At 58.0% G+C, this 27566-nt stretch overlaps 2 protein-coding genes across 12 annotated transcripts in view; one reads left to right on the forward strand and one right to left on the reverse strand.

Annotated features, from left to right (window-relative positions):
* Window positions 1-305: 305 nt before the first annotated feature.
* LDLRAD2 (low density lipoprotein receptor class A domain containing 2) lies at window positions 306-10499 on the forward strand. Its single transcript, XM_067729998.1, is given in 7 exon segments — window positions 306-594; window positions 3032-3457; window positions 6612-6677; window positions 6680-6742; window positions 9928-10110; window positions 10298-10387; window positions 10471-10499. Coding segments are annotated over 7 exon segments (939 nt in total). The 5' UTR covers window positions 306-512.
* A 266-nt stretch (window positions 10500-10765) lies between these two features.
* The window catches only part of HSPG2 (heparan sulfate proteoglycan 2), a 101863-nt gene continuing 85062 nt past the window's right edge, over window positions 10766-27566 (reverse strand). For 10 of the 11 annotated variants that reach the window (XM_067723188.1, XM_067723179.1, XM_067723170.1 and 7 more), the window contains 30 exons: window positions 27361-27502; window positions 27094-27234; window positions 26630-26764; window positions 26196-26377; window positions 25492-25687; window positions 25062-25241; window positions 24492-24752; window positions 22895-23099; window positions 22256-22353; window positions 21572-21838; window positions 20722-20831; window positions 20372-20519; window positions 20173-20289; window positions 19405-19516; window positions 18488-18632; window positions 18305-18404; window positions 18052-18161; window positions 17819-17927; window positions 17154-17252; window positions 16544-16765; window positions 16009-16253; window positions 15492-15663; window positions 15275-15397; window positions 15132-15188; window positions 13296-13371; window positions 13135-13213; window positions 12939-13009; window positions 12656-12739; window positions 12139-12242; window positions 10766-11983 (listed from right to left, as the gene is read on the reverse strand). In XM_067723188.1, the coding sequence (XP_067579289.1) occupies window positions 11811-11983; window positions 12139-12242; window positions 12656-12739; window positions 12939-13009; window positions 13135-13213; window positions 13296-13371; window positions 15132-15188; window positions 15275-15397; window positions 15492-15663; window positions 16009-16253; window positions 16544-16765; window positions 17154-17252; window positions 17819-17927; window positions 18052-18161; window positions 18305-18404; window positions 18488-18632; window positions 19405-19516; window positions 20173-20289; window positions 20372-20519; window positions 20722-20831; window positions 21572-21838; window positions 22256-22353; window positions 22895-23099; window positions 24492-24752; window positions 25062-25241; window positions 25492-25687; window positions 26196-26377; window positions 26630-26764; window positions 27094-27234; window positions 27361-27502 (4263 nt within the window). In that variant the 3' untranslated portion in view covers window positions 10766-11810. Of the gene's footprint in view, window positions 11984-12138; window positions 12243-12655; window positions 12740-12938; window positions 13010-13134; window positions 13214-13295; window positions 13372-15131; window positions 15189-15274; window positions 15398-15491; window positions 15664-16008; window positions 16254-16543; window positions 16766-17153; window positions 17253-17818; window positions 17928-18051; window positions 18162-18304; window positions 18405-18487; window positions 18633-19404; window positions 19517-19696; window positions 19804-20172; window positions 20290-20371; window positions 20520-20721; window positions 20832-21571; window positions 21839-22255; window positions 22354-22894; window positions 23100-24491; window positions 24753-25061; window positions 25242-25491; window positions 25688-26195; window positions 26378-26629; window positions 26765-27093; window positions 27235-27360; window positions 27503-27566 lie in introns of those variants that run through there. The other variant, XM_067723205.1, reaches the window with a different exon arrangement.

The raw sequence follows: 27566 nt of genomic DNA on the forward strand, positions 1-27566 counted from the left end.
GGAATACTTTGTCTGTAAAATAGAGCAGACTCCTGGGCCAGTGCTCATTCACCATTTGCTGTCTCTCTAGGCCCTCAGAGAGGCCCTTTGATGTCCTGGGCCTCCCTTAAGCTCAGCCCTAAAATGCCAACTTCTCCAGGAAGGCAGCAGCTCTCTGAGGCTGTGGGTCCCCCTCCCAGAAGCCCTGTGGCTGAACCGGATCTGAGTTTCCTGGTTCCTGTCTGGCAGGGGATGAGCAGACATCCTCCCCGCCTTCTCTCCCCAGGCTCCAGCCCCAGTCCCACATCTCCATGGCAACCCTAGACACAATCCTGATCTGAAGAAGGATCTGGAACAGGGAGCACAAACATCACTGACGAGACCAGAGGAGCTGGCGTACTTGCCTCCCTTGCTCTCTGTGTCCTGCCAATCCCTCCACTGGCCTAACCAGGCCCCTATACCCCAGTCTCCCCAAAGACCCTCAACTGAAGATTCTGCAGGTCTTCCCCATCGCTGGGCACAGGAGGGCCTGGATGGAAGCCTGTCCTCTGCAGCTGCCCCAAAGGCTGCTCCTGCTGGGGGCAACTGCCCTGACTGCGTCTGCTCTGCACACAGGTGAGTACAAGGTAGCTTGGCTGGGGCAGGCAGGAGATTCAGGTCCCACCACCCTTTGAGATTGTGTTTCCTCAATCAGCACTCACCCTGATGAGCTGGGATCCCTTGAGTTGGGGGACACTGGGAAACCCTGTGCCTGGTCTTGGCTGGCACCCTCAAGTCCACCCCCACCCCTCTGGGTGGCTGGAGCTCCAAGTCACCCAGAAGCAGGTGTCTGGGGGCGGGTGGGGCAGCCTGGCACTGGGAAACACTGTGGGCTTTGGAGTCAGACGGCCCTGCGTTCACACACACACCCTTGACATTACTGTTTCCACTGTCTAAGACTTGGTTTCTTCAGCAGTAAAATGGAAAGAATAATAGGCCCTTGCCCCTTAAGGCAGAGGTCCCCAACCCCCAGGGCCAGTCCGCGGCCCGCTAGGAACCGGGCCTCAAAGCAGGAGGTGAGTGGTGGGCAAGAGAGCGAAGCTTCATCTGCTGCTCCCCGTCGCTCCCTGTCACTCCCCGTTGTTCCCGTCGCTCCCCGTAGCTAGCATTACCACCTGAACCATCCCCACCCCCCCCCCGACCCCCGTCTGTGGAAAAATTGTTTTCCACAAAACCAGTCCCTGGTGCCAAAAAGGTTGGGGACCGCTGCCTTAAGGGACTATTATTATTGTGCATATAAGGTGAGATAAACCATGCAAGACACATAGACAGTGCCCAGCTCAGAGAAGGTGCTCGTTCATCCACTCTCTGAACCTCCACCTGTCCCGCGTGCCTCCAGGGCAGGTTCTGGTTTTAGTAGGTCTGCACAGATATGAGAAGATGCTCCCACATCCTGAGCCCTAACGGAGAATTTCTCCCCCCAAGACCCACATCCCGCCTTGTCCTCAAGCACCACTGGTGCCCCTACCATGCACCAGAAAAGCCACGTCTTGTTCTCCTTCTATCCTTACAAAAATCAGATGGTTTGAGTACTTATACGTTATCTCATTAATCCTCACAACAACCCTGTACCAGTGAGGATGTTTTGGGTTGTAAGTAACAGTTACCAGACTAAACAGAGCTTAAACCATAGGACAGGGCTTCCCTGGTAGTGCAGTGGTTGAGAGTCCGCCTGCCGATGCAGGGGACGCGGGTTCGTGCTCCGGTCCGGGAAGATCCCACATGCCGCGGAGCGGCTGGGCCCGTGAGCCATGGCCGCTGAGCCTGCGCGTCCGGAGCCTGTGCTCCGCAACGGGAGAGGCCACAACAGTGAGAGGCCCGCGTACCGCAACAAAAAAAAAAAAATTAAAAAAAAACCAACAAACAAACCATAAGGACATTTATTATTCCACTTAAGAAGAGAGGCCATAGATGAGTCCAGAAATGCTTAATTCAGCAGCTCAACCGTGTCAGGGCTCCTCCATAATTCTCATGACCTCATCCTTGCAAGATATCTGCTGCAGCTCTGGGCGTCGCATCCTCAGTCAATAGCTTTCAAAAGCAGGAAGAAAAAGGGGCTCCTCATCGCACAGCTCTCCCTCCTTTTTTTTTTTTTTTTTTTTTTAAATCAGGGAAGAAAACCTTTCCCAGGAACGCTCAGCAAACCTCTCCTTAAATCTCATTGGCCGGAATCACTTCACAGGCCAATCCCTAAACCTGGCAAATGCAATTAGGATTACAAGGCTTGGTTTAGGCCAAAGACCAGGGGGGCTCTCTGATAATTGAGGGGAATTAAGTTTCTCTTAGCAAGGAGAAACGGAATGCCTGTTGGCTGGGCAGGTGCCCAACCGTGTCTCCCCCATCCTTTTATTTTTTGGCTGCACTGCGAGGGTTGTGGAATCTTAGTTTCCCGAACAGGAATTGAACCTGGGCCCTCCACAGTGAGAGTGCGGAGTCCTAACCACTGGAGGGAAGGCCAGGAAATTCCCTCCCCCATCCTTGAATAACACTTCCGTGATGCTCATTAAATGCCAGGCACTACCCTAAGCACTGAACTCATACACGTCCACAATCCTTTAGTTTCCACTACAAAATATGAAAAGCTCTGACAACCAAAATTTGTTCTTAGCTAACTAACTGGCAACACCTGACCTGAACTGACAGGAGGCTGTTTACAGTCTGTATTTGTCCTACTTAGGGTAAATGTTCTGTGCAATTGCTCTAGAAAATGTGTTTGATCGTGGAGGGCTGTGGCAGACTCCATTTGGGGCTGCAACATATTATATATCTTTCTAAAATCTGAAAAATTCTGAAACACATCCTAGGGTTTTTGAATACGAGATTGAGGACTTGAATTACATTTTTTAATCCTCACAAAAATTCTGACATTGCTCAATCATCCCCATTTTCCCGACAAGAAGACTGAGGCTCAGAGAGGCTGAGTGACTCACTCGGGGGTCACACAGCGGGCAGAAGGCAGGGCCAGGCTTGGAAGGGGACCGCGTGGTTCCAGGGTCGGTGCTTTTCGCCGCAGCCTACCTGGTGGACCTGTGCGGCCGGACGTGGCAGGCGGACGGGCTGCTGCTACGCTCGCACTCCGCGTCGCGCCGCTTCTACTTCGTGGCCCCGGACACCGACAGCAGGCTCTGGATGCGGGCGGCGATCCCCGGCGACAGGATCCGCTTCCAGTTCCGCTTCTTCCTGGTCTACAGCCTGACCCCGGCGGCGCCCAACACCTCCTCCCCGGCGCCGGCGCCGGAGGACCCCTGCGCACCCGGGTCCTACCTGCAGTTCTACGAGGGCCCACCGGGGGCGCCATGGCCCTTGGGGGCCCGGTTCTGCGGCCTGAGCATCACTGGGCCGGTGGCGTCCTCCGGGGAATTTCTGGGCCTGCGCCTGGTCACCAGAGGCCGCCAGCCCCGCGTGGACTTCGTAGGCGAAGTCTCTTCTTTCCGGTTGGGTGGGTGCGGGCTGGTCCTGAGAGAGGGCGGGGGCTGGGGCCTGGCGGCAGTGTCAGGGGCTTCAGGAAGGGGTGGTCCAGACCCAAAGAGCCAACCCCATAAACCTGACTTCCATGGATGCACGGACCAGCCCCTCGCCTGTTCACACACAGCTCCCACTCCCACACGATTCCCACACGCTCACACACCTCACACTCCAGCACCCACCCCACTCACACACATTGTACCTGTGCACAACTCACACCTCGTACACACACCTGGCACACCCGCCTGCACCACACACACTGAAACACCCAACCCACAGGCCTGGCGTACTGTACACTCTCTCCCACACACGGTTCACATCATGCACACCTCATCGTACACAATACCACTTTGCACACTGCCATGCAACTCACACACTCTCATGTTCGCACACTGGCTTCTCTGTCCTGGGTCCACCGGATGGCAGAGGGGCCGAGAGTTGGGACTCTGGTGGCTGTAAGTGACAGAAACCCACTTAGGCAAGGAAAGGGAACTGAGAATAATAATCCCTCGTTGAACGCTGCCTGTGGCCCTTCTCATGCCAGATCCCATCTGTTCTCACAGCAGCTCTGCTGGGCCAGTGCTCATACCCTCGTATTTATTGATGGGAAGCAGGCTTGGAGAGGTTGAATGACGCAGCACAGGACTCCCAGCTCAGAGGTGGAGGAGCTGGGCTTTAACTGCTAGAGTTTGTCCTCTGCTCCAATTGAGTCAAGGCTTTAGTCCCAGCAGGTTTCCCCAGGACTGAAGACACTCACTGATGTTTCAGCAGAGGAGCTGCCAAAGCCCAGAAGTTTCCAAAACCTCGGAGAAGCATCATAGCCCTCGCTGGCAAAATGTCCAGACTGGAGAATTAAACATGGGGTTGTGGGCTGCCCTGGTGGTGCAGCGGTTGGGAGTCCGCCTGCCGATGCAGGGGATGCAGGTTTGTGCCCCGGTTCGGGAAGATCCCGCATGCCGCGGAGTGGCTGGGCCCCTGAGCCATGGCCGCTGAGCCTGTGCGTCCAGAGCCTGTGCTCCGCAACGGGAGAGGCCACAACAGTGAGAGGCCCGCGTACCGCAAAGAAACAAAACAAAACAAAACAAACTTGGGGTTGTGAGCACTTCAAGGCAAGAACAGGGGGGCCTCTGAGAGCCAACACAAGTTCACCAGGAGCTGGACCTCGACATGCCAGGCCCCGGACGGCCCTTCAACCTGAGCTGGTCAGAGAGCACTCCCTGCTGTCTCATGTGTGTCTTTGGGCCCATGACTGATGGTGCCTGGGTTCCCCTTTCTGGCTCCTGTGGGCTGTAGCGTGCCAAGGGTCCTATTATATTGTTTTGCAAGCAGATCTCACAGGCTAATTGGAAATCAACCCCTCCCTCCCTCCTTTCCTCCCTCCCTCCCCTTCTCACCTTCCATGAGGTACCAGCCAAGCATGTTGCGGCTGCTGTGTGTTCAGCAGGGTTGGACTCGAAAGCAGGCGGCAGTGGTGAAGCCCTGTCACAACTGGCTTCCTTGGATCACTTTTCACCACTTTTTACTTGGATTACTGTTTGTGTTTTCTCTCTCACAGATATTCACTCTTACCCCTGCACATCTTTTATAAATCAGAGCATTCACTCTCAGTTGCACATGAAAAAACCCCAAGTCAAGTTGGCTTAAGCCAAAGGAGGATTTGGGGGGGCTCCTATAACTGGGATATTAAGGTGTTCGTTCAGGTATAGCTGGATTCAGGAGATCAAGGAATGCCACCTGGGCTCTATCTCTTTGTTCTCTCCCTTTGCATTGCACTGGGTCTGTTTGGCTTCCATCTCAGGCAGCTCCAGTTCCTCTTTCTACTTGGCAGCAAGGTGACCCTGCAGCTCCAAGCCCACAGTCCCCCTTATAACTCTCATCTCAGTGAAATAAAGAGCGAGGATCTTTTCTCTCTCTCTCACTTTTTTTTTTTTTTTTTTTGGCTGTGCCGAGTGCCTTGAAGGATCTCAGGTCCTGAGCAGGGATTGAACCTGGGCCCCCAGCAGTGAAAGAGCTGAGTCCTAACCACTGGACTGCCAGGGAACCGCGAAGATCTTTTCTTATGGTTCTAGCAAAAGTCCTCGGGGCCAAATTTGGTTAGTCACATGGGCCATGTGTCTGTTCCCGGGGCCAGGAATGGAATGCTCTGATCCCCATGTCCACCTCTGAGCCATGGTATTGGTCAGTCCCTCCTGAACCAGCTTTTCTCCACAGAATGGGGTGCTGGGTAAGCCAACCTGTCTGCCACACCCTGTGCACCAAGTCATACCCTTCTCTCACCTGTGTGCCTATTCATTCATTTAACAAAGATTGAGTACCTGCCCTTGTGCCAGGTGCTGTTCTAGGCTCCAGGGATACATGCAGCAGTGAATGAAAGAGAAGTCCCTGCCCCATTTGAGCTGACATTCTAGTGGGGGAGGCAGACCATAAACAAAGAACCAATCAAATCCATAATCTGCAGAGGTGGTAAGTGCTGCAAAGGAACCCAAATCCGGATAAAGGGGTGGTGGGGGAGGGATGGTGTGCTGTTCTCACGTGGAGGTGAGGGCAGGCCTTCCAACACGATGACATTTGAGTGGAGACCTGAGGGGAGCAAGCCATGCAGTTACGGGCAGGGCTGATGGCAGGTGCAGTGCCACGAGCCGGGATGAGCTTGGCGTGTTCAGGTTGCTGGGCTACCATAGGCTGCGTGCATGCACACGTGCACACACACACACACACACACAATGGGTGCCACAGTGCTCATGAGCATGGGGCTGAATTCCTATCCTGCTGCTTAGATACAAGCTGTGTGGCCTTGGTCTAGTGACCTAACCTCCCTGTGCCTCGGTCTTCTCATCTCTAAAATGGGATTGATAATAGTATTGACCCTACAGGGTTAATGTGAGAACTTAATGAGCTGGGATGTGAACCACGCCTGGCTTGGAATAGGAGCTCAATAAACGTTAGGTGCCATCATCATCCCCGTCCCCACCATCATCTTTATGATCATACACCTGCCTCATCCGTACTCTCATCTGCACGCACATGGAGACAGCCCCTCCTGCTCACACCTCCCGCATCCCCTCCCCATAGGGCCAAACATTCTGCGGTGCTCAGCGTCCTCGTTGTTCCTCCCCTCTCAGCCCCAGGATGCTGTTGTGCCTACTTCCGATGTCAGAACAGCCGGTGCGTCCCCCCGAGGCTGGTGTGCCATCCCCAGGCACGGACAACTGTGGCGATGGCAGTGACCAGGCTTCTTCGCCAGCAGCTAACTGCAGAGGTCAGTGACAGGTGTGGCTTGGGTCCTGCTGAGCAGCTGGGTTAGAAGCTGGAGGCCGGAGGCACGGGTGCGGCAGGAGAGGATGAGGTGAAGCACAGTAGTGGCGAATCCAATCAGACCAGACTGCCTGAGGACCAGAGGATGTTAGAGCTCAAATGGTGATCGAATCCAGCTGCTTCCAAATGTCGTTTCAGTGGTGGAAGCTTTTCCTACACAGAGCCTTGCAGAGGCCCCAGACATCACAAGGAGAGATGCTCTACTTAACTGGACGTGGGAGGCCTGGGCCGCGGCTGACTGATGTCCCACTGAGAGACTTGAGTTTGACCTTCAAGACTTTGAAAACCATTGATCCAGCCTGACTCCCACATTTTATAGATGGGGAAACTGAGGCCTAGGGAGGAGAAATGACTTGCCCAAGGTCATAGAGTCACTGAGTGACATAACCAGGAATGACCTCTGTGGATGGACAGAGGGGACCAGACTAGGTCACCCCTGATTATCCTTCTTAGGAATCTGGACATGCCCCACTCCCAGTCAGGGTTGCCATGTCCTGTTGAACAGGTTGTTCGTTGCAAAAATGCACCTGGCTGAGGGGTAAAACCCAGCTTCCCGGGAGCCCACACACTTCCCTCCCCAGGCACTCCTCAGGGTCCTCCCTGACACTATGCTCTGTGCCCAGAGGCCCAGGCCCTATGTCCTCTCCTCCAGCTGCCACACCCGTTCCCCCCTCGTTCTCCTTTATACCGTATCGCCAGCTGGACTCGTCTTTGAACACTAGTTATATAACCACCTCCCCACCTGACATCTCCACGTGGCTGTGCAGGCGGGTCTCACACTTAACTTGCCCCAAACTGAACTCATGATCCACAGCCTGCCCTGCGTCCTGCTTCTCACCCGTGTCCCCTTCTCACTCAGTGGCCGCTTTGAATTCCAGTTGTTCAGGCCCAAATGGTTGAGTGGTCCTTTACTCCCTTTTCCCTCTCAGCCCATAACCAAGCCATCAGTGTTGTCGGAATTAATCTGATGTTTTCCTCATGATAAGACTGCAGTCGTGGGTTATGAGGAGGAAGATCCCAGAGGTCAAGTGCACACCAGGCCAGACCAACGCGATCACTGCCCAACACGGTCCACGGATGTTGATGTTGGCCTTGGTCACCAGGTTGAGGCTGTGTTTGTCCGCTTCTCCGCTGTTACTCTGTCTCCTCTCTCCACACTGCCCTCTTTGGGAGGAAGTCATCACGCGCAGCCCACACACTAGCAGGGAGTTAAGCTCTCCTGCCAGGGGAGCATTTTATTCTTTTTTTTTTTTTTTTTTTTTTTTTTTTTGCGGTACGCTGGCCTCTCACTGTTGTGGCCTCTCCCGTTGCGGAGCACAGGCTCCGGACACGCAGGCTCAGCGGCCATGGCTCACGGGCCCAGCCGCTCCGCGGCATGTGGGATCTTCCCGGACCGGGGCACAAACCCATGTCCCCTGCATTGGCAGGCAGACTCTCAACCACTGCGCCACCAGGAAAGCCCTTATTCTTTTTTATTGGCCACACCCCCTCGGCTTGCGGGATCTTAGTTCCCGGACCAGGGATTGAACCTGGGCCCCCAGCAGTGGAAGTGTGGTGTCTTAACCGCTGGACCACCAGGGAATTCCCCAGAGGAGCCTTTTAAAACACTAAGTCAGATCGCATCACTCCCGTGCGCAGGACCCTCCTCACTCCTCACTCAGCCCACACAAGCCTCGCAGGGGCCCCCAGGTCCTGAGTGACCTGGCCCGTCACCTCCCACCTGCTCGCTTGCTCCAACAGCTCCTCCACTCTGGCCCCTGGCAGCTCCTTCCACGCTCCAGTCTTGTCCCGCCTCTGGTCTCTCACTAGCTCTTTCCTCTACCTGGAAGGCTTTGCCCAGAGGTTCACATGCTCATTCCTTTGCCTTCTGCAGGTCTTGACTTAACCCTCACCCTCTCCATGAGCTCTTTCCTTACCCCTTTGTTTAAAAATAGCAACCCTGGGATTTCCCTGGGCAGTCCAGTGGTTAGGACTCTGCGCTTCCACTGCAGGGGCCACGGGTTCCCTGGTCGGGGAACTAAGATCCCACAAGCTGTGCGGGCAAAAAAAAAAAAAAAAAAAAAAAACACGAAAAGCAGCCCTGTGTCCATTGAAAGCAAAACAGGTAAACAAAACGTGGTATGTCCACACAATGGAATATCGTTCAGCCCTACAAAGGAAGGAACTGCCGACACATGCTACAACATGGATGAACCTTGAGGACATTATGCTGACTGCAATGAACCAGTCACAGAAGGACGAATACTATGTGATTCTACCTATATGAGACACCCAGAGAACTCAGAGAGACGGAAAGCAGAATGATGGTTGCCAGGGGCTGTGGGGGAAATGGGGAGTTATTCACGATGGGTACAGAGTTCCAGTTTTATGAGAGGAAAACAGTCCTGAGAACGGATGGTGTTGATGGCTGCTCAACAATATGAATGGACTTAATACTACGGAACTGTCCTTAAAAACGGTTAAAATGGTACATTTTGTTTTGTAGAGTTTACCACAATTGAAAGAAAACTAGCAACCTTGCCCCTCGCCAGCGCGCCCTGTCCCTCCTGCCCTGCTTGACTTTCCCTCGTAGCTCCTGTCTCCATTTGACACGTGGTGGAATTTGTGTTTTGTGTTGCCTCGCACTAAAACGCCAGCTCCATGGGGGCCTTTTTGTCTGTTTTGCTCACTGTCATATCCCCCAGTCCCTAGAGCAATGCCTGGGGTACAGTAGCAGGTGATTGAAAAATACTCATCAGCTGAGTGGAAGAATGAACCTCTCTGTGTCTCTGTTTCCTTATCTGTAAACTGGGGATGATAAACCTAACCTCTCAGATTTGTCATGAACTTTAAGTGAAAGCCTGTGGGTGAAGGGCCCAGCGCAGAGCATGGTTCTCGGTGCAGAGAAAATGCTCAGTGCAGCGTTACTCCTTGAGAAGTAGCTCCGTTCATCCACCCCAGCCCCTGGAGCTAGACTGTGAGTTCAAGTCCACCCCTGTCACTTCCAGCTGTGTGATCTGGGCAAGTGACTTAACCTCTCTGTGCCTCACTTCTCTTATCTGTGAAATAAAAATACTAACACTAAGAGATTTGGGGAGGATTAAACGAGACATAATCATACCCTGCAAGGGGCAGATCTCAGTGTGTTAGAGCTGTTATTTGCCACTGCCGGTCCCTCTCCAGTGCCCAGCCAGGAAGGGAGTACGGATGATGGTACCTCCGGGCCCCTGACTCTTCCCCCAGCTCTCGGGTCTGCGGGCCCCCTGGGGATGGCAGCTGAGAGGAGCCCCCCAGCACGCCGTGACCCTGCACGACAGGATGCCGCTCCGGAAGGTAGATGGCTCTTGGTTATCACCTGCTGCCGCTCCTTCCGCCGAGATCACACTTGTCCCTCTCCAGTGATGGGTGGGGGCAGCTGGCCCAGGCTGAGGCCTGAGTGCTCTTTCTTTCTACAGGCCTCCAGCCGCGGGGGTGGCGCTGGCCTCCTCGTGGGCCTCCTCTGGAGCTGCTGCTCCTCCAGCCGGCTGGCTTGGGGCGCTGGTGGTGTGCACCATCTGTTACACACGTCCTGGCCAGGTGGCCCCTGGGGGCCTGCGGCTGAGTGAGCCAGGTCAGGGGGGCTGTGGGCATCAGAGGAAGGAGAGTGGGCTCTGGGGTCAGACAGTCCCCGGGTTCTGCCCCCACCCCCCACAGGGCTGTCTAACCTTGGGCAGATCATATAACCCTCCGAGACTCAGTCTGCCCCTCTGGAAAATGGGATGATTCCTGCCTCACAGGGTCATGGTGAAGGCCACAGGAGGCAGCTGACCCTGCAACTTGCATGGCGACTGGCACTCGGCTGGATCAGTGAAGGGCAGGGAGTAGGGGCCTCGCTCCCCTGAAGCTGCCTTGCTTCATGCCCAGACCTCACTTGCCCTGCTTTGCCCCATCCTGGCCCACCCTCAGGTACCACGAGTCCAGTCGTAGCCAAAGACACAGGAGACAGCCCTGGCGGGGATAGCACCGTTTATTAAGAAAGATCAGGATAAAGACCACAGGAGGGTCCCTTCTAGGACACAGAGGCCAGGCGTCCCGGACCCACCTCTGGGGGTTGCTGGTGGGGAGGGCGCTTGCCCCCAGTTGGGCCCTGGGGCTCCCACAGAGGGGGCAGGGCTGTCACGCCCCCTTCCTGTCCCTCCCAGTCATGAGTCCCGGCTCCCCTACCCAAGGCATTAACTCTTTCTGACCACCAATGCTCTCCTCCCCCCATGTGCCCGGGGCCTTCACTTCCAGATCAGCGGGGGGACGTGGCCTGGTGCAGGCAGGGAGACACTCTCAGTGCTGGGCTCTGCCTGTAGCAGCTCCTGGTAAGAGTTGAGGTGGGCTTTCCCTTGCAGCCCCTCAGGGCAGGGGCCCTGGGCTAGGTGTGGGGTGGGAGGGATGCAGGCCAGGAGGGCTTGGTGGGAGGGGGAGGCTGCCAGGGGCCGGTGGCCTGGCTGGCTAGGCGGAGGTGGAGGGGCGCTGGGACATGGGCTGGCAGGGCTGGGGGCTGCCTGCCCAGGGGTGAGCTGCCTTTTGTGCCACAGTTAGCACTAAAGAGCTTTCCCAACCCAGAGGAGGGTGGCGAAGGCCACTGCGATGCCCTCTGCTCCGGGTAGCTGGTGAGGCTCCAGGCTGGAAGCCGAGTTTGGCTCCTGTAGAAATGAGGGCTGCCCAAGGGCTGAAGAAACGGGCAGCCCAGCGCTACCTCGGGGGACTCTGTTGGTGGGGGCAGTTCTGAGCCTGCTCAGCCACCGTGCCTGACTCCAAGTCTGGTGACCCTTTGAGGCACCTGCTCCCATGCAACCCGCCCTGCCCAGCAGCCTGTGGCTTTGCCCAGGTGTGTCTGTGTGGGGTGGCGTGCCCACCCTCCAGTCCAGCCCAGGGCAGTAGCAGCAAAGCGTGGCATCGCCTCCGTTTCTTACAAAATATTCATAATAATAATATTAATAATAATATAGTCGACGCTGCGGGGCTGGGGCGCTGCCCGGGAGTCCGTGTGGGGCAGGCAGTGCCTACGAGGGGCAGGGGCGCGTGTTGGCCCCCGCCTGGGCGCGGTGCTGCAGGTCCAGTGGCTGTGGAGGCGGGGTGCCAGGCCGGGCAGAGTGCAGCACCAGGTTCTTGATACAGCCCGTGATGCCCGAGGAGAACCTGCCCCCGGTCAGCACCGCCACGTCGGGGGCTCCACCTGCAGGGAAGGGAGAGGGCGGAGCCTGTCAGCTCTAGGAGGTGGGGGGAGGAAGGCCCCGTGCTCTACCTCTGCCGGAGCCCCTCCCCTGCTGGCCCTCCCCGACCTGGAGGAGCGGCCCCAGGCCTGCACGAGGCCCCGAGCTCAAGACTTACCGACGTAGATGCTGCCCTTGGTGTTGACTGCCACGTTAGGGCCTGGGGACTGGCCGCTGACCAGCTCCTCTCCGTCCACCTGGATGGAGCCTCTCCGGCCCTCTCTGCAGTGGAACGGGGTCAGGCCCCTCACCACCGATCCCCCGTCCTTCGCAACCCAGTGAGAGCCCCCTCCCTTTGCTACAGAGACTCCATCCAGTCAGAGCAGCGTGACCCCGCTCCCTGAGTTCTTTCTTGCCCCCTCCCTCCACTGGATGAGAGATCTGGTCCCACAAACACAACTTCCTAGCACCCCACCCAGGCTTCATCCATCCCCTAGGGTGCTTGTGCGCCCACCCCATGGAGTTCTGTCCTGCCCTGGAAGTCTGCGCTCTGGCTGGCGGGCTCTCCCCTGACCCTGGCTTCACGTTCTGTCTCCCCAGAGCTCAATGCCTGCCTCCCTGCGCATGATGGGGGGCGTCCTGTCCCAGTCCAGGACTCCGGGCCCTTCGCCCTAGTGCCCGGGGGGCTCCCTTACCGCAGCGCCATCACCCGATGCCACTCGCCATCGTTGATGGGGTCCTCAGAGACAAGGCGGGCCTCCCCACTGCCCAGCTGGTAGCTGCAGTCACACAGGCCCAAGAGGGTGTGAGCAGGGGGCAGGACTGGAGGGGATGTGGGACGGTGGTGGTGGTGTGCAGCTGGGGCACTGGGCGCTGCAGCTTCTTGCTGGGGGGGCCATGGGGCTGACCGGAGGGGAAGCCACTGAAGGGTAAGGGGGCTGAGGGAAGGGAGAGGAAGGGTCGGGTGCCAGGACCCACCTGAAGACAAGGTGCCCATCCTGAAGCCCAAGACTGATGAAGTCCTTGCCTCGGCCGGACTCTCCCACCTCCTGCCAGAGAAGCACAGGGTTCCAGGGGCTACCGACAGCTGTGGCCTCCTCCTTCCTCTCTCCCACTCCTGTGGCCACCAGGGGGCTGGGAACCCTGAGATCCTGGGCGGGACGTCCACACTTACCACGCCCTGCCAGAGCAGGAGGCCGCTGGCCGTGCTGGTCTGAACCTCCAGCTCGATGGTCTCGGGCACCTCAGGGTGACTGCGGTGCGGGGGAAGTGGGTGAGAGGGCAGAAGCCCCAGATTCCCGTCCCCCACCCTGGGCCCACAGACTCTCTTCTCACCTCCTGGAGAAGATGCGGCCAGGGAGGGCGAGGAAGCCGTCATCGTAGAAGTAGGCTCCGTACTGCCCGGGGGCATCTGTCGGGGGAATGGGGGCGATGCTGGGACACCTGCTCACCCACACAGAGTATCGATCCCGCATCGGTGCCCTTGACCCCCACCTCCACCCCGACCTGTACTACTGCAGGGCTCTGAACCTGCAGTCCCTGGAGACCCAAGGGGGCTGGGGGCAGAATTCAGAGGCCTGTGAACTTGGCTTGGAAAACATTACAGTCCTAGCCTTGCTCTCCTCTCCCTGAAGGTTAGCAGTTCCTTTAGTTACGCAGGTAGGCAACACACTGAGGAGGAGCAGGGCCTGTGACTCAGTCACCAGTGGAAGATTCCCTATTGCATTACAGTTGCTGCAAATATTTCAAAACATTGCTTATGCTTATTGCAATTGTGGTAGCTGTTGGGACTAACGACCCTAACCCTAACCAACGCTAGATCTTGTATTTAATGCGTTACTAGAGATGCAAACAACTTCTAATATTTTGATAACCTTCTTTCAGAACAATTGATTCCCTTTGAAATCCTATGTATTTCATTCTATGCAGTCAGTAGGGTCCAGGTCGGGTGATCAACCATCTCTATTTGCCGGGTCCTGTCCTGGTTTTAGCTCTGAAAGTCCCACATCCCCAGAAGCTCCTCAGTCCTGAGCAAACTGGGGCAGCTGGTCATCTAGGTCAGTGGCACATAAACGGTTCTGAACCTTTGTAATCCCTCCATCTTACAGACGGGAAGACAGGTTCAGGGATGAGTGACTTGCCTAGGAAGTGGGAAGCCTGGATGGCAAACCAGACCTTTCGGCTGCATCGTCCACACTGTGTGTGTGGCTATAACATCCCCAACCCTACCTGCTCAAAGACATCCCACACCAGTGCTGGCCCTGGGGCCTGGCAGCTACCAGGGTAGGCGACACTTCGCCACCCTCCACCAACTGATGAAGTTAGCAGCTAACAGTTACCAAGCACCTACTATCTGCCGGTCACCATGCAGGAAGTTTCACATCCAGCTACAAACATAATTTTTAACTGGATCCTTGTGACAACCCTATGTCTTTGCTATAATATTAACAAAAGCTAACATTCTGTGCCCACTCTGGACCAGACATTGTTCTAAGCATTTAAAATACATTAAAGAATTTTACTCTCACACAAAATTTTATCCAAAGCCTTGTGGAAGGATGTTACTTCTTTCTATTTTATACGTGAGGAAACTGAGGCACAGAGAGGTTAAGTGAGTCACCCAAGTCACACAGCTAGTAAGTGGTAGAGCTAGGATTTGAATCCAGGCTCTTATCCACTATGCCACTACCTCTCCTGTTATATTAGCGATAGATAAGGTATGTATCTATAACGCAGTTAGCACAGGGCCTGTAAATGTTCAATAAGTATTCATTTTTACAAATCATTATCATTGCTTTTAAATAGATTGTGGAATCCTTGAGAATGAGGGTCCTGCCTTACGCATCTTGTATCTACTGCTCCCAGGGCAAGGATGGGCACACATACATGTCTGTTGCTGGAATGCACGAATACAGAGGAGGGTACAGAAGTGCAAGTGGTTCAAAGGCCTGCCCAAAGCCACTAGGCAGTGAGCATAGGGCAGGACCCAGCTCTGTGCGGCTGTGCTCTTCTTATTCTGTCTCTCTGCGCCCAAGGAGCCTCTCACCTGGGCTTGTTTTGTTCAGAGGCCAGGATGGAGGGGTGGGGTCATTGGAAGAGGGGCTGAGAGACCCAAGGCCTGGGAGGGACAAGCCTGCTCAGCTCCTCTGGCTGGTCACGGCAAGTACGTACCGTTGCCCCCACTGCCTTCAAGATGCCAGTCGGACTCCGCTATGCCATGTGCAGAGCCTGTGGGGAGACGCAGGGTCCAGTCGGCGGGCTGTGTCAGGCCCCAGTGCCCCAAGGGGGAGCTGGAGAGAAGCTGGGGCAGTTACCTTGTTGGCAGCGAGGGCCAGAGAAGCCGGGGGGACAGAGGCAGCGGGTGCCCTGGCAGGTACCCCCATGCAGACAGGGCTCACGGAGCTGGCAGGGGTTCTCCTCGTGCTCACAGAGGTCTCCTGTGGGCCAGGGAAGAGGCGAGTGGGCATGGGCTGGAGCGGCCACTGACCACCCCCCACCCCTCCCTCCCAGTGCCTGGCCGGGCTCCCTCGCCTTTGAAGCCGTCTCGACACAGGCACTGGAACTCATATTCGCCGGTGGGCATGCACGTGGCGCCACTGCGGCAAGGCTGGCGCTCACACGGGGAGCTGTCGTAGCACTGCCCAACGCCCCGGCTGCCCAGGAAGCTGTAGGTGAGGTCCAGACGCTTTCCATTCACTGACACCTGTGGGCATAGGGACACCAAGGGACTTGAAGAAGGCAGGAGGCTGAAGCATGGGTGTACCAGCAGAGAGAAGACTGCAGCAGAGGGGAGCTGGGAACCCAGGCTGGAACTTGAGCAGTAACGTGGGCTTCTGGGGTCGGGGGGGGAGGACCAAAGTCGAGGGTCTACTGTGTGCCAGGAGCATCCATGAGTGTAGTCCCTCCTCACTACAACCTTCAAAGCAGGTGTAATTATCCCCATTTTACAGAGGAGGAAACTGAGGCTCTGATCCCAAGCGCCTTGGGCTGGCTGCAGGCGGAGGGAAATCACCCCGCCCTCCCCGCTTGCCGTCTGGAAGTCGCTCACCTCGCCCACGCAGCCGCGGAAGTGAGCGCTCATGTTGGTGGCCAGGGGCAGCTGCAAGGACGGCTCCACACCACCCAGGTAGAGCAGGGTGTGCAGGTTGAGGCCCTGGCTCTTGCCGGGTGAGGAGCGCAGCACAGGGCGCCCGCCGTTCACCCGCAGGCTGCCGTCCTTGTTGAGACGCTCTGCGGATATGCGATGCCAGCGGCCCAGGGCCAGGGGCTCAGAGCTCCGCAGAACGGCCAGCCCTGGGGAGGATGCCGGCAGGGTTGGCACATGGATGGCCCTCTGCCCCGTCCCACCCCCTACAGGAACTTGAGCAGACAGGGAACCTCCTTCAGCCTCCCAGTGTCCCAGAGGAACCCGAGAGGTCTAGAGACTTGCTTCAGGTCACACGGAGAGAGGAACGCGAAGAACAGGGGACTCCGGTTGGTCTGACTTCAGAATTTATTCCTCCCGCCTCCTGGGGGTGTGGAGGGCCAAGGGGGGCATGGAGCTTGGTGCCTACGGCTCAACTGCATTTGGTGTCAGTGCTCACCTGACCCCAACTCGTAGCGGAACTCCAGATGGCCGCCAACCATCGCCAGGGACACGAAATCCTCCACCGGCCCGCTCTTTCCCCCGCTGAACAGCAGGACCCCGTCAGGTGCCAGCGGCTTAAACTCAACATCCAGGCGTAGCTCGTGGTGCGTGTTGGTGAGAGCAGGCAGCGCCAGGTAGGAGCCCGCGCCCGACAGGGAAGGGGTGGTCACAGTCACACCTGCAGCAGTCACAGCTCAGCCAGGGCAGTGGGGATGCCAGAGTCCTGGGAGGGCTCCAACTATGCAGCCTTCCTCTGGGACCCCTGCCCACCCCACTCTCCAGTCCTAGAGGCTCGGGATCAGCTGGGCAATGGCTGCAACAGCCTAGAAGCACCCTGCCCCCAGCACTACAGACCAGGCTGGATCTCCAATTAGATGGGCTTCCCCTTTGGGGCCCTTGTGTACGGGATTCAGGCTGGGCATGAAGCTTGGCCAGGTGACTTTGAGGCCCTCTGGCTCTGGAATAATTTTATCATCCATAGGGCCCGTCATGGCCCCAGAATGCCCTGCCCGGCTTCTCCTGTCCTTACTGGGACCCCTGGGGGTCTCAGGCCCAGCTCCACTTACCTTCCTCACACCTCACGCCCGAGCGGCCCAGGTGGCAGCGGCAGGTGTAGCCTTGGCCGTCGGGCCGGTTCACACAGGTGGCGTCGGGCCCACAGGCCTCTGGGGGACACACAGGCCAATTAGGAGGGCACTGAGGTGGCCTGGGAGGTGGTGGGGTCCTGATGCCAGAACTCTAACTACGGCCCCCCGGGGGCCTTGGCTCCTTAGGGCCGGGACCCCTGGGAGGGCTGCATCGGGTGACCGGGGAGGGGGAATGGATTCGGGCAAGGGTGGGGCCAGAAGGGGCTGGGCAGGGAGAGAGCAAGGCGGGGAGTGAACGAGTGACTCTTTTGTTCTTGAAAGACTGTACCTGGGTGGTGGGTAGTGGGGTGAGTGCCTTGGTAACAGATGGGAAGGTGGTAGGTACCAGGAAGCAGTGATTGGGGCTGGGGGGAGTGTCCGGGTACAGTGACGGGGGATGAGTGCTTGGGTGGCAGAGACGGGAGGCATGGTGGATATCAGGATGGCAGTGATGGAAGTCAGAATCCAGGAAGAGTGGTTAAGTACTCGGGAAAGATGGAGAGAGTGTGGTGAGTACGGTTAGCAGTTGGGGTGGATATGACGGGGCAGCAACGGGCAGAGGGAAGAGGCCAGAGTGGCAGTGATGGAGAGGGTGGGTTACACACCTGGGTGGCAGTGCAGGGCCTGCGAGTGCTCACAGCGGCTCCCGGTGAAGCCAGCCGGGCACACACATACATAGCTGCTGCTCTCCGAGTCCTGGCACTGGCCCCCGTTCTGCAAAGCAGCCCCCGGAAGTCAGACCGAGAACACTCTGGCACTTCCCCACTCTCCACCAGGGCCGGCCATGGCTGAGGACAGCGGCCTGGGAGGCCGGGAGGAGTGTGCGGTGTGGGGTTACCTGGCAGGGCCGGTCCCGACAGGTGGGGCAGTGGGAGATGCCGTGCGCTGTAAGGTTGAGGTCATGGAAGACGATCTCCTCACCCTGGATGCGCAGCTCCCGGACACAGCCTGGGGGGTGGGCAGGCAGGATGAGCCAAGTCAGGGGTGCTGGGAGGCCTGCCCAGCTCCGACCCACGCCCTGCAGTGCCCTCCCAGGTGCTCTGCCAGCCAGGTGAGGTCTGGCCAGGGCTGAAGGTGGGGAGGGGGTTCACCTATGAAGCCGCTGCTCAGCCCTGCCTTGGGGATAGCGCCATAGTCGGGGTAGCCACCCAGGTAGAGCTCCTCATTCAGGTCCAGACCCTGGAACTTGCCCTGGACAGGGGTAAGTCAGGAATGGCAGAGGCTGAGTGGAGGTGGGGAGGGGCTAGGGATAGAGGAACGGGGCTGGGTCTCACCTGGGAGGTGCCGTTGACCGGGGCCAGGCTGCCCACGATCAGGGAGCCCTGGGTGAGGCTGCGCAGCAGGGTCACGGTGTGGAACTGGCCCAGTGCTAGCGGTGTGGGGTGACGGATGGTGGCCATGCCCGAGCCTGCATCAAACCTGCTCCATGGGGTGGGAGGGAGGGCCGGGGCAGGAGAGAGCGGATATGGGGTTTGTAGGAAGGGCTGGGCAGGGGGCCGAGGCTGGGCAAAGGGGTCGACGCCATTCCCTGTCATCCTGCTCCGGTTCCTGTCCCTGCCTTGTGCTCTCGCCCCACCCCCACCCCCAGCTCACCCTATCCCTGCCCCTCCCCAGGGGTTCTTCTTCTCCTACACTCTCCCTGGGAGCTTATTCAGAGCAGCCCCCGGGGCTCCAAGTGCCCCTGGCTCTAGGCCCTACAGCCTGGCACCTGGCCTCACTGTTCGTCTGCACACTCCTCCCTCTGAGATGACCTTGTCTCTTTCCTTCTTTGTTTGTGGCTGGTCTTCCCCAACTAGGATATACATTCCCACAAGGGCCAGAACTTGATTTGTTTTGTTTGTATCCGTGCCTGGTACATAGTAGGTATTCAGCACAAAACTGTTGAATGAATAAATGAATGAACGAATTCTGGCCTGCAGCGGTCCCACCCTGGAAGGACACACTCTAGCATTGCTGAGTATTTCTGCCGCAACTGTGTGCAAGTCTGAGGCTGCTTCCTCCGCCACCCGGCTGGCGCACTGTGCTGACCCCGGCAGCACGGGGGGTCACCGAGGGTAACGGTCACATCTCCTCCTTCTTTCAGAACCTCCGTCGTACAACTCAGCCCAGGGTGGTGTGTGCCTGACGGAAGTCCTGCAATCTAGTCCCCCAGCCCCCCTTCCCCTGTAACCCGGGAGGGTGAGGGTCTCACCGGAACTCGGGCCTCCCGCCCACAAGGCCGAAGGAGATGAAGTCGGGCTGCCTGTTGGCCAGGTTGGTGGGGCTCCCTGGGATCCGCTTCTGCCCGTTGTACAGCAGCATCCCTGGGAGGGCAGAGCTGTGTTAGGGCCTCCCGTCCAGCCACGGGCTCCCTGTCTGCCCAGCCCCGGAATGAATGGCCCAAGCTTGTGAGCCTTTCCCCTCGCTAACTGCTGTCCCTCCCTCCAGCACACCCCACACAGCCAGGGCGTCTCCCTCTCAGGATGGGGCCCTAAATAGAAGGGCCTTGCTGAGAGCTCCTAGAAAGGAGCTGAATTTGCTTCACTTACACTGTAGGGTCTACCTGAAGGAGGAGAGGGAGGCGGAGACTCACCCGAGTAGAGGAGGAGGCCTGGACAGTAAAAGTCAGAGACCCGTAAGAGGTGGGAGGAGACAGATGAGAAAGAGAGAGAGAGAGAGGAGGGAAGGGTGAGAGATGGGGAAAAGGAGGAAGGAGCAGAGACAGGAGTAGGGAGACGGGACAGAAGGACCGGGGGTTGCTGCACCAGTGGCAGAGGGACCGGGGGAGGCTTGGGTGCAGGTATCACACAGGAGGGAATGGAGAAGAGGAGGCATGAGCCAGAGGGGGAGGCCCGGCCGGCCTGGAGCCCCCGGGGCAGGGAAGGCTGAGGACCGGGGGCTGCCAGGGCTCATACCCTGATGGCAGTGACTTTGGAGATCCCCAGCCCCGGGCCCCCCAGTCAGCTCCTCCCCTGCTCACCATCGGCTGAGTCGGGCCGGAAGGTGATCTTGATCTCAAACTTCCTGTAGGCATCCTTGATGGTGGGCAGCGGCAGGAAAGAGTGAGGGGTCTGCGTGAAGTAGGGCACCACCCGCTCTGAGGGCAGAAAGCACAGTTCAAGACGCCACCCACAAGGTGGCGGGCAGGGTGCCGCCTATCCCGGGGTGTGTGGTCTCACCTGGCACCTGCAGATGGGCAAAGGCCTTGACCTTGCCCTGGCGGTTGGTGGCGGTGCAGACATAGGTGCCCGCGTCCTGGGGCTGGACCGAGGGCAGCAGCAGCATGTTGTTCTCCAGGCGGCTGTCGGGCGGCAGGTTCCCATCCAGCTGCAAACACACTGGCACTTTGAACCCTGGCCTTGGCCCACACCTCCACGGGGCCCGTCTCCCATCCCTGCCTGGGGCCCACCCTCAGACATGGAGCGCATGCTCTGGGCCAAGCCTGGGCCAGCTCCTGGGGGCACCGAGATGGTGAAGACCTGGTCCCTGCCCCTCAGGCACGCCCGCTGGTTTCCTGCCTAGCATTTACCTTGCTCCAGGTGATGTCAGGAGTGGGGTAGCCAGAGGCCATGCAGGGGAAGACAGCTGAAGAACCAGTGGGCACACGGACCTCTGGGGGCGTTGAGATCTGCGGCAAGGCTGAGAGGGGAGGAGGAGACACAGGCCATCAACCTGATGACACCAACCGTTTGTGAGCCCAGCCTGTGTCCTGACTCATTTAATCCTCATGCCATCCCTGGAAGGGAGGCACTGTGTCCCCATTTCACAGATGAGGAAACTGTGGCCGTTCACTCCTGGTTGCACAGGTGGAACCAGGCAGAGCCAGGGCTCAGGGACAGGTTCAACTGACTCCACAGACCGAGCCTCTTCAACACACCTGGGTGGAAAATTGTGCCGCCCTCTGGGAACCTGAAGAGGGGGTACTAGGGCAGTGTGGGTAAGTTTGGGGCAAGTGATAGGGCTTGGGGTGAAAAAGAATAGCCTCTGAAGAACACACAGATTGTGTCTGCCTGGCAACATCCACTGTCCACGTTTTACTGTCTTTCACGTCTGTTTTGTGTTTGCGCTGTCTCTGCCAGCAGACTGAGCTGTAGGTCTTCCACGTCAGAGCGGGAGCTCCAGCAGGTGAAGACTACTTATCTGATTTCCTCTTGATGCCCCACGGCATAGCTTTTCCCTGCAAGTTCCAGCTGCCCCAGAGGAACACTCACTGCTATCCCCTGCTGCACCTGCTTGTTATGAAACCTGCTCCCTAAATACACCAAATTGAAAATCCCCAAGAGAGCAGGAAGGAGGAGTAGCGCAGGTAAGGCAGGAGATGGCGTGAGAGCAGCCCCTGCACGCTCCCCGGCCCTGCAGAGCTCCCTGCCAGCCTTCACCTTGCACGAGTAGCAGCACGTGGGACTGGGCGGTGCCTGCGGCGCTGGTGGCGGTGCAGCGGTACTGTCCTGCGTCAGCCAGCTCCACGTGGGCGATCCTGACGATGCCTCCGCTCTGCACGATGCCAGGCCGCAGGCGCCCTCCAACTTTGCTCCACGTCACCTGAGGCTTGGGGTCACCCAGGGCCAGGCACTCGAACTCCACGGCATGGCCGACCACCACGGTCTGCACGGAGGTCCGGATGTTGATGAGCACAGAGGGCAGAGCTGCGGGAGGATGGGGCAGAACAGAGTGAGGCAGCCTGCTGCAGGCCTGGGCTCAGAGAGGCTGCAGGCTGCCCCAGAAAAGGTGAGCACTGGAGCCCAAGGCACGCAGCATTTCATTCACTTTTTCGTGCGTCCACTCATTAGCACGCTCACTTGTTTGCTCTTTGTTCATTCGTTTCACTCACTTGTGCATCGCAGTCATTTTCATTGGTTTGTCTGAGAGCTCCGCCCATCTCCCTTCTTCCCCCCCCTTGCAATATTTGTCAAGCCCCCTCACTCTGTGCTAGACGAAAGCAAGATACAATCGAATAATTCTCTTTATTTGTACACATTTAAGGGGTTTCTTGGGGAATATGGTCCCTGTGCACTTCACCTCTGTCCCCTGCTCTTAGCAGAAGCCTGAAGCCACCGTCCTACCTTGGACAACAAGCTGGGCACTGGCCTGGGCCTGTCCCCATGGTCCATGGGCCTGGCAAACATACGTCCCTTGGCAGCTCTGGTCCAAGTTCTGGATTCTGTAAAGAAAAAAATAATAAGACATCAGTGAATAAAAACAATTGGTGAGAATACTTTGCAGTTGTGTGGGAGTTAAAAGTCGTCAAGTATCAGCACACGATGTAAACTTCTAGTCTCCCCAAAACCATGGGAGGTAGGTAGGAAGTCAGGGTGAGTATCACCACACCCATTTTAGACCAAGACCTTGTGGTCTAGAGTTCCAGATCACACGGTTATCAAGTAGCAGAGCTGAGATCTGGGTCACATGTATATATCTGGCCTCAGAGCTTGTTCTCTTCCCTTTAACAATAATACAAACATGGGCCACTGATTACTGAAGGCCTTCCACATGCTAAGCCCTGTGTTAAGTGCTCTAGGTTATCTCATTCTGGTCTCATATAACCCACTGTACAGCTGAGAACACTGAGGCTCAGGGAGGTGAAGTGACTTGCCCAAGGCCATTGTTTTATGCTAAGCCCAGTAGGATAGGTATTCTAACAGCCCCACTGGGTGCCTTGGGCTGGGATGCCCAAGTTCAGTCCTGCCCCTGCCCCCACTCACCGGAGCACCCCATCATGTATGCTGTGGCCGGGAGGCAGCTGACCCCCTTCTTTGATCCAGCGGAGTTGAGTGCCCAGGTCGCTGGGCACGACACAGTGGAACTCGACGCTGGCCCCTATGCTCTTGGTCTCCAGCTGAGGCGTGACCTGAACGGTGGGCGCGGATCCTGCTGGGATGGGGGTGGCGGGGAGAGAGCCGGAGGGGCCTGCGGGGACAGGTAAGAGGTTGTGCGTGTGCGTGTGTGTATGTGTGTGATATCCCCGATGCCCCTCCAGGACCCAGGAGACCCCCATCCTAACATTCAGGGGACGTTCCCCTGTTTGCCTCTCTGACCAGGGAAAAAAGACCTTTCATTGGCAGATTCATTCATCTGCTCACTCGTGCAGTCATTCAATCAACACAAATAAGAGCCTGTGGAGCGCTGGGCTGTGCTTCCAGAAGCTCCTGGCCTTTGGGAGGGGAGGGCAGCCCAAGGCGAGAGCGGGAGGGGTCGGCCTTGGAAAGATTCAGACACCTGAAGGAAGGAGAGCAAAGACTATTCTGGCTCTAGTCTAAAATAGGAGAGGGGCTTCCCTGGTGGTGCAGTGGTTAAGAATCCGCCTGCCAAAGCAGGGGACACGGGTTCAGGCCCTGGTCCTGGAAGATCGCACATGCTGCGGAGCAACTAAGCCCGTGCGCCACAACTACTGAAGCCCGTGCTCTGTAACAAGAGAGGCCGCCGCAAAGAGAAGTCCGTGCACCGTAATGAAGAGTAGCCCCGACTCGCCGCAACTAGAGAAAGCCTGTGTGCAGCAATGAAGACCCAACGCAGCCAAAATAAATAAATAAATAAATTTAAAATAGGAGGATCCCAGGTGAAGGCACCTAATGTCCGGGTGCAGGGGACATATGGGAGGGTGGGTCAAATGCATACTATCACCATTTACCAAGTGCCTACTAGGTGCCACGGGCTCTACATATGTGTCCGTTTCTAAGTCAGCCTATGTGCTGGCATTGTCCTCTCTACTTTGCAGGATGAAGACAGTGAGGCTTGAGGTTCGCTGACTTGGCCAGGTTCACACAAGTATCAAGTGATCGGGCTGTGCACTGAACCCAGGACCTGGGCTCACTTCAGTCCAGGCTCTTGAGAAGACCACGGAGATGTGGGATTCTCTGGAGATCCACTGAAACCCTGGGCATCCGGGGGTGGGTGCTGCCCTATCACACATTCATTGTTGTCACCGTCCAGCATTTATGCAGCCCATTCTGGGTGCTGTGGTGGACAAGCCCGGGGCTGCTGAGATGACTGGGTCCAGGCCCTGCCCTCATCCTCTGTCTGGCAGGCGAGGCAGGCTGGGGTACTCATGTAAACATAGCCTCTGGCAGTATGAGGTCAATGCCAAGGGAGGGATGCAGCAGTGAGAGCTAGTTGCTGAGAACACAGTGACCGGGGTCTTCCTGGGGGAAAAGAAGGCATTCCAGCTAGGGTAGTGGAGGGGGGTCTTCATGCCCCAGGTGGGGGTCCCCCGGCACCAGCTGAGGGGTAAGTGAAAGGCTCGGACAAGCGCCTGGAGGAAAGCTGACCCCATTCTACCCAGTCTGAGCTGGGGCTGCTCACCTCGGACCAGCACCTGGGCGAAGGCCTCAGCTGAGCCCACCTTGTTGGTGACCCGGCAGCGGTAGCGGCCTGAGTCCGCGGGGGCCGCAGGCTCAAGGAGCAGCATCTCATTCCTGGTGGTCGCCCTCCCAGGGAGGCTGCCGCCCACACGGCTCCACTGGAAGGTGAGTGGGGGCGTCCCATGAGCCAGGCACTGGAGCTGCACCGTCTCCCCTGCCTGCACCGACGCGTGCTCCGGGACTGTGGTGGCATACGGCGGGCCTGGGGTTGGAGACACAGAGGTCAGGGCGGCGGAGAGCAGAGGTCAGGATGGCAGCAGGTGCTGGGCCCTGGCGACTTGCCAAAGGACTAGGGAGCTGAACGGGGAGCCCAGAGGACTGGGGATGAGGGAAGCCAAGGTCCCAGGAGGGGACGTGGGTTTTAGGTTAGGGCAGGCTCCGGGGCCTGAGGTGCATGTGACCCTCCAGGTAGGTTTCCTGGAGTTCTGTCCAGGGTGTGGCCTGGTTGGGGGGCTCAGACCTCCATGCAGTGCGGAGAGGGTAGCGCGAGGAGGGTGGACGAGGGCCTTACTCTCTACATGCAGGGCGATGGTGGCCTCAGCATGCCCGGCAGGGCTAGTGGCGTTGCAGATGTACTGGCCCGAGTCCTGCTGGGCTACCCGTGGGATGATTAGCGTGTCACCTTCCAGCTGGTGCTGCCACGGCAGCGGGGAGCGCAGTTTGGACCAGTGGATGGTGGGCGTGGGGCTGCCTGTGGAGTGGAGCAGCAGAGGTTGGTGGGCTGCCCCAGGACTGGCTGGGGGTGGGATGGCCAGGAAGGGACCTGGGTCAGCTTGCTCCTTCATGGGGGGCACAAAGTGGGCACCTCAGCCATCACTGGGAGATTGCCTGCAGCAAAGCCCCCTTCCTGAGCATGACATCCTCTTCAGGTCTCTTGTGTCTAAATTCAGGCCCCAGGGCCCGCTGCTCTGCCTGCCCTGTGTGCCAGCCCCCGTCCACACCTGTGGCTGAGCAGTGCAGGGTGGCCGTGTGTCCAGCTTCCACAGTCAGCTCGGCTTCTTCTACCTGGACCTGGGGGGCCCCTGGGGCCACAGTGCCCGTGTCTACAATTACTTCCACTCGCTTCTGCGCTGTGCCCAGTGCATTCTGAGCTAGGCAGACGTAGATGCCTGCATCTGATGGTTTAGCTGACGAAATCTGGAAGAAGCAAGGAAGTTGGTCATCAGGCCACTGAGGGGGGACCTTGGCATCAGCCCTCTGGCTTGGTTTCACCTCTTTCTTCTACCCATCCCTTTGTTTTTAGCTTTCCTATTTGACTGGCTGCTTGAGGGCTCACACTCAAGATATCCCATTAGTCTATCCATCCACACATCCACCCCCCCATCTACCCGTCCATCCATCCATCATCCATCCATCCACCCATCCATCCACCCATCCATCCATCCATCCATCCATCTACCCACCCATCCACCCATCCATCCACCTACCCACCCAACCACCCATACTTCTACCCATTCCTCCTTCCACCTTCCTTCTTTCTTCCTGACCGTCTTCCAATCTAGCCATCATCCACCTATCCTATCCCTCCCTTTCTTCACCAATTCATCACCCATCTGTCCATCCACCACTCTCTCCTCCAGGTAACTGCTCGAGAACGGGCAGTGACTGGGCCTCAGATCCAGAGATGAGACCCCCCTGACATCACCTGCAGCATGGTGTGGCTGTCCACGAGCCCAGGTGCCCGCTGCTCCAAGTTGGTGGGGGCACCGATCCGGGTCCAGCGAGCAGAAGGGCGGGGCTCCCCAGCACTGACACACTCCAGGGTGATGGCCTTTCCCGCTTTCACCCGCACGGGGCTCTCGGGGAGCACAGAGACTGTAGGGGGCCCTGCGCAGAGGAATGACACCACTGATACACATGCAGGGCTCTGCTGGTCATGTGCACTGTCACAGCCCCCTTACCAGTAACTGCCAGTGGGCACTAGTCTCCCCACTGCACCTATGTAGAGACCGAGGCTCAGAGAGGGAGAATGCCCAAGAGGGAGGCAGTGGCAGAGGATGGATTTAAGCCTGGAGGTTCTGAGCTCGGAATCAGAGCTGGAAACACGAAGTCAGAGCCCACGGGGTTGAAGGCCCTCACCGTGCACGCTGAGGTTCACGACACTCTGGGCCACACCATAGGCATTGGAGGCCACGCAGCGGTAGGCACCGTGGTTGCTGGGCCGGGTGCCCACGATGGTGATGATGGAGCCGTTGGGGCTGATGTGGACATTGTCTGCGGGGTTGGCATCAAGGAGGGTGTGGTCAGTGAGGGTGTCCTCCTGCCTTGGCGCTGCCAGTAGGCACACCAGTGCCCCATGGCCCCGACCCCTCCAGTCTGGGTGTATCCAGCTCACAGGGTCACAGATGGTTGATAAACAAGTCCTTGGAGACTCCTGTGTCCAGCCCTCTCACCATCCAGACAGGGACACCAAGTCCCCAGAGGGGAAGGGCTTTACCCGGGGTCACACAGAAAGTTTGGTGCCATGGTCGGCTCCGCCCAGCCGCCAGTGGTGAGCCTCGCGCATTCACACCCGCCTCCAGCCCCCCACCCCCCCGGCTCACCCTCCAGCTCCTGGTTCCGAGTCTTCCACTCAAGGCTGATGGGGGCTGCCCCATCATGGATGAGGCACTTGAAGCTGGCGTCTTGGCCCTGCCGCACGGTGCTGCTGGGCGGGTCGATAGAGATGACAGGGCTCCTAAGGCCTGGGGGAGGACGGAGGCAGAGGGCTGCGCTCAGCAGGGCTGGGTGGGCTCCCCCGCCTCCCCTCCCCACTCCTCGGCCCCAGTGTCTCCCCGCCTCCCCCTGCCCGTGGCGTCTCCCTCACTCACGGTAGGAGGACCCTGCACTGGGCGGGACAGTGACCGTGAAGGAGGCCTCGTGCTCAGGGCCCGAGCTGCCAACCACACGGCACACGTATTCTCCGGAGTCGGCCTGGGAGACGTGGTGGAGCCGCAGCCGGGAGCCGTGGGTCTGTCGGAGTGAGGAGAGGGTGGCCATCGTGCCAGAGCACTCGGGACAGGGCAAGTCCCCGAGC

The sequence above is a fragment of the Pseudorca crassidens genome, chromosome 2 (assembly GCF_039906515.1).
Source record: "Pseudorca crassidens isolate mPseCra1 chromosome 2, mPseCra1.hap1, whole genome shotgun sequence".
NCBI lineage: Eukaryota > Metazoa > Chordata > Mammalia > Artiodactyla > Delphinidae > Pseudorca > Pseudorca crassidens.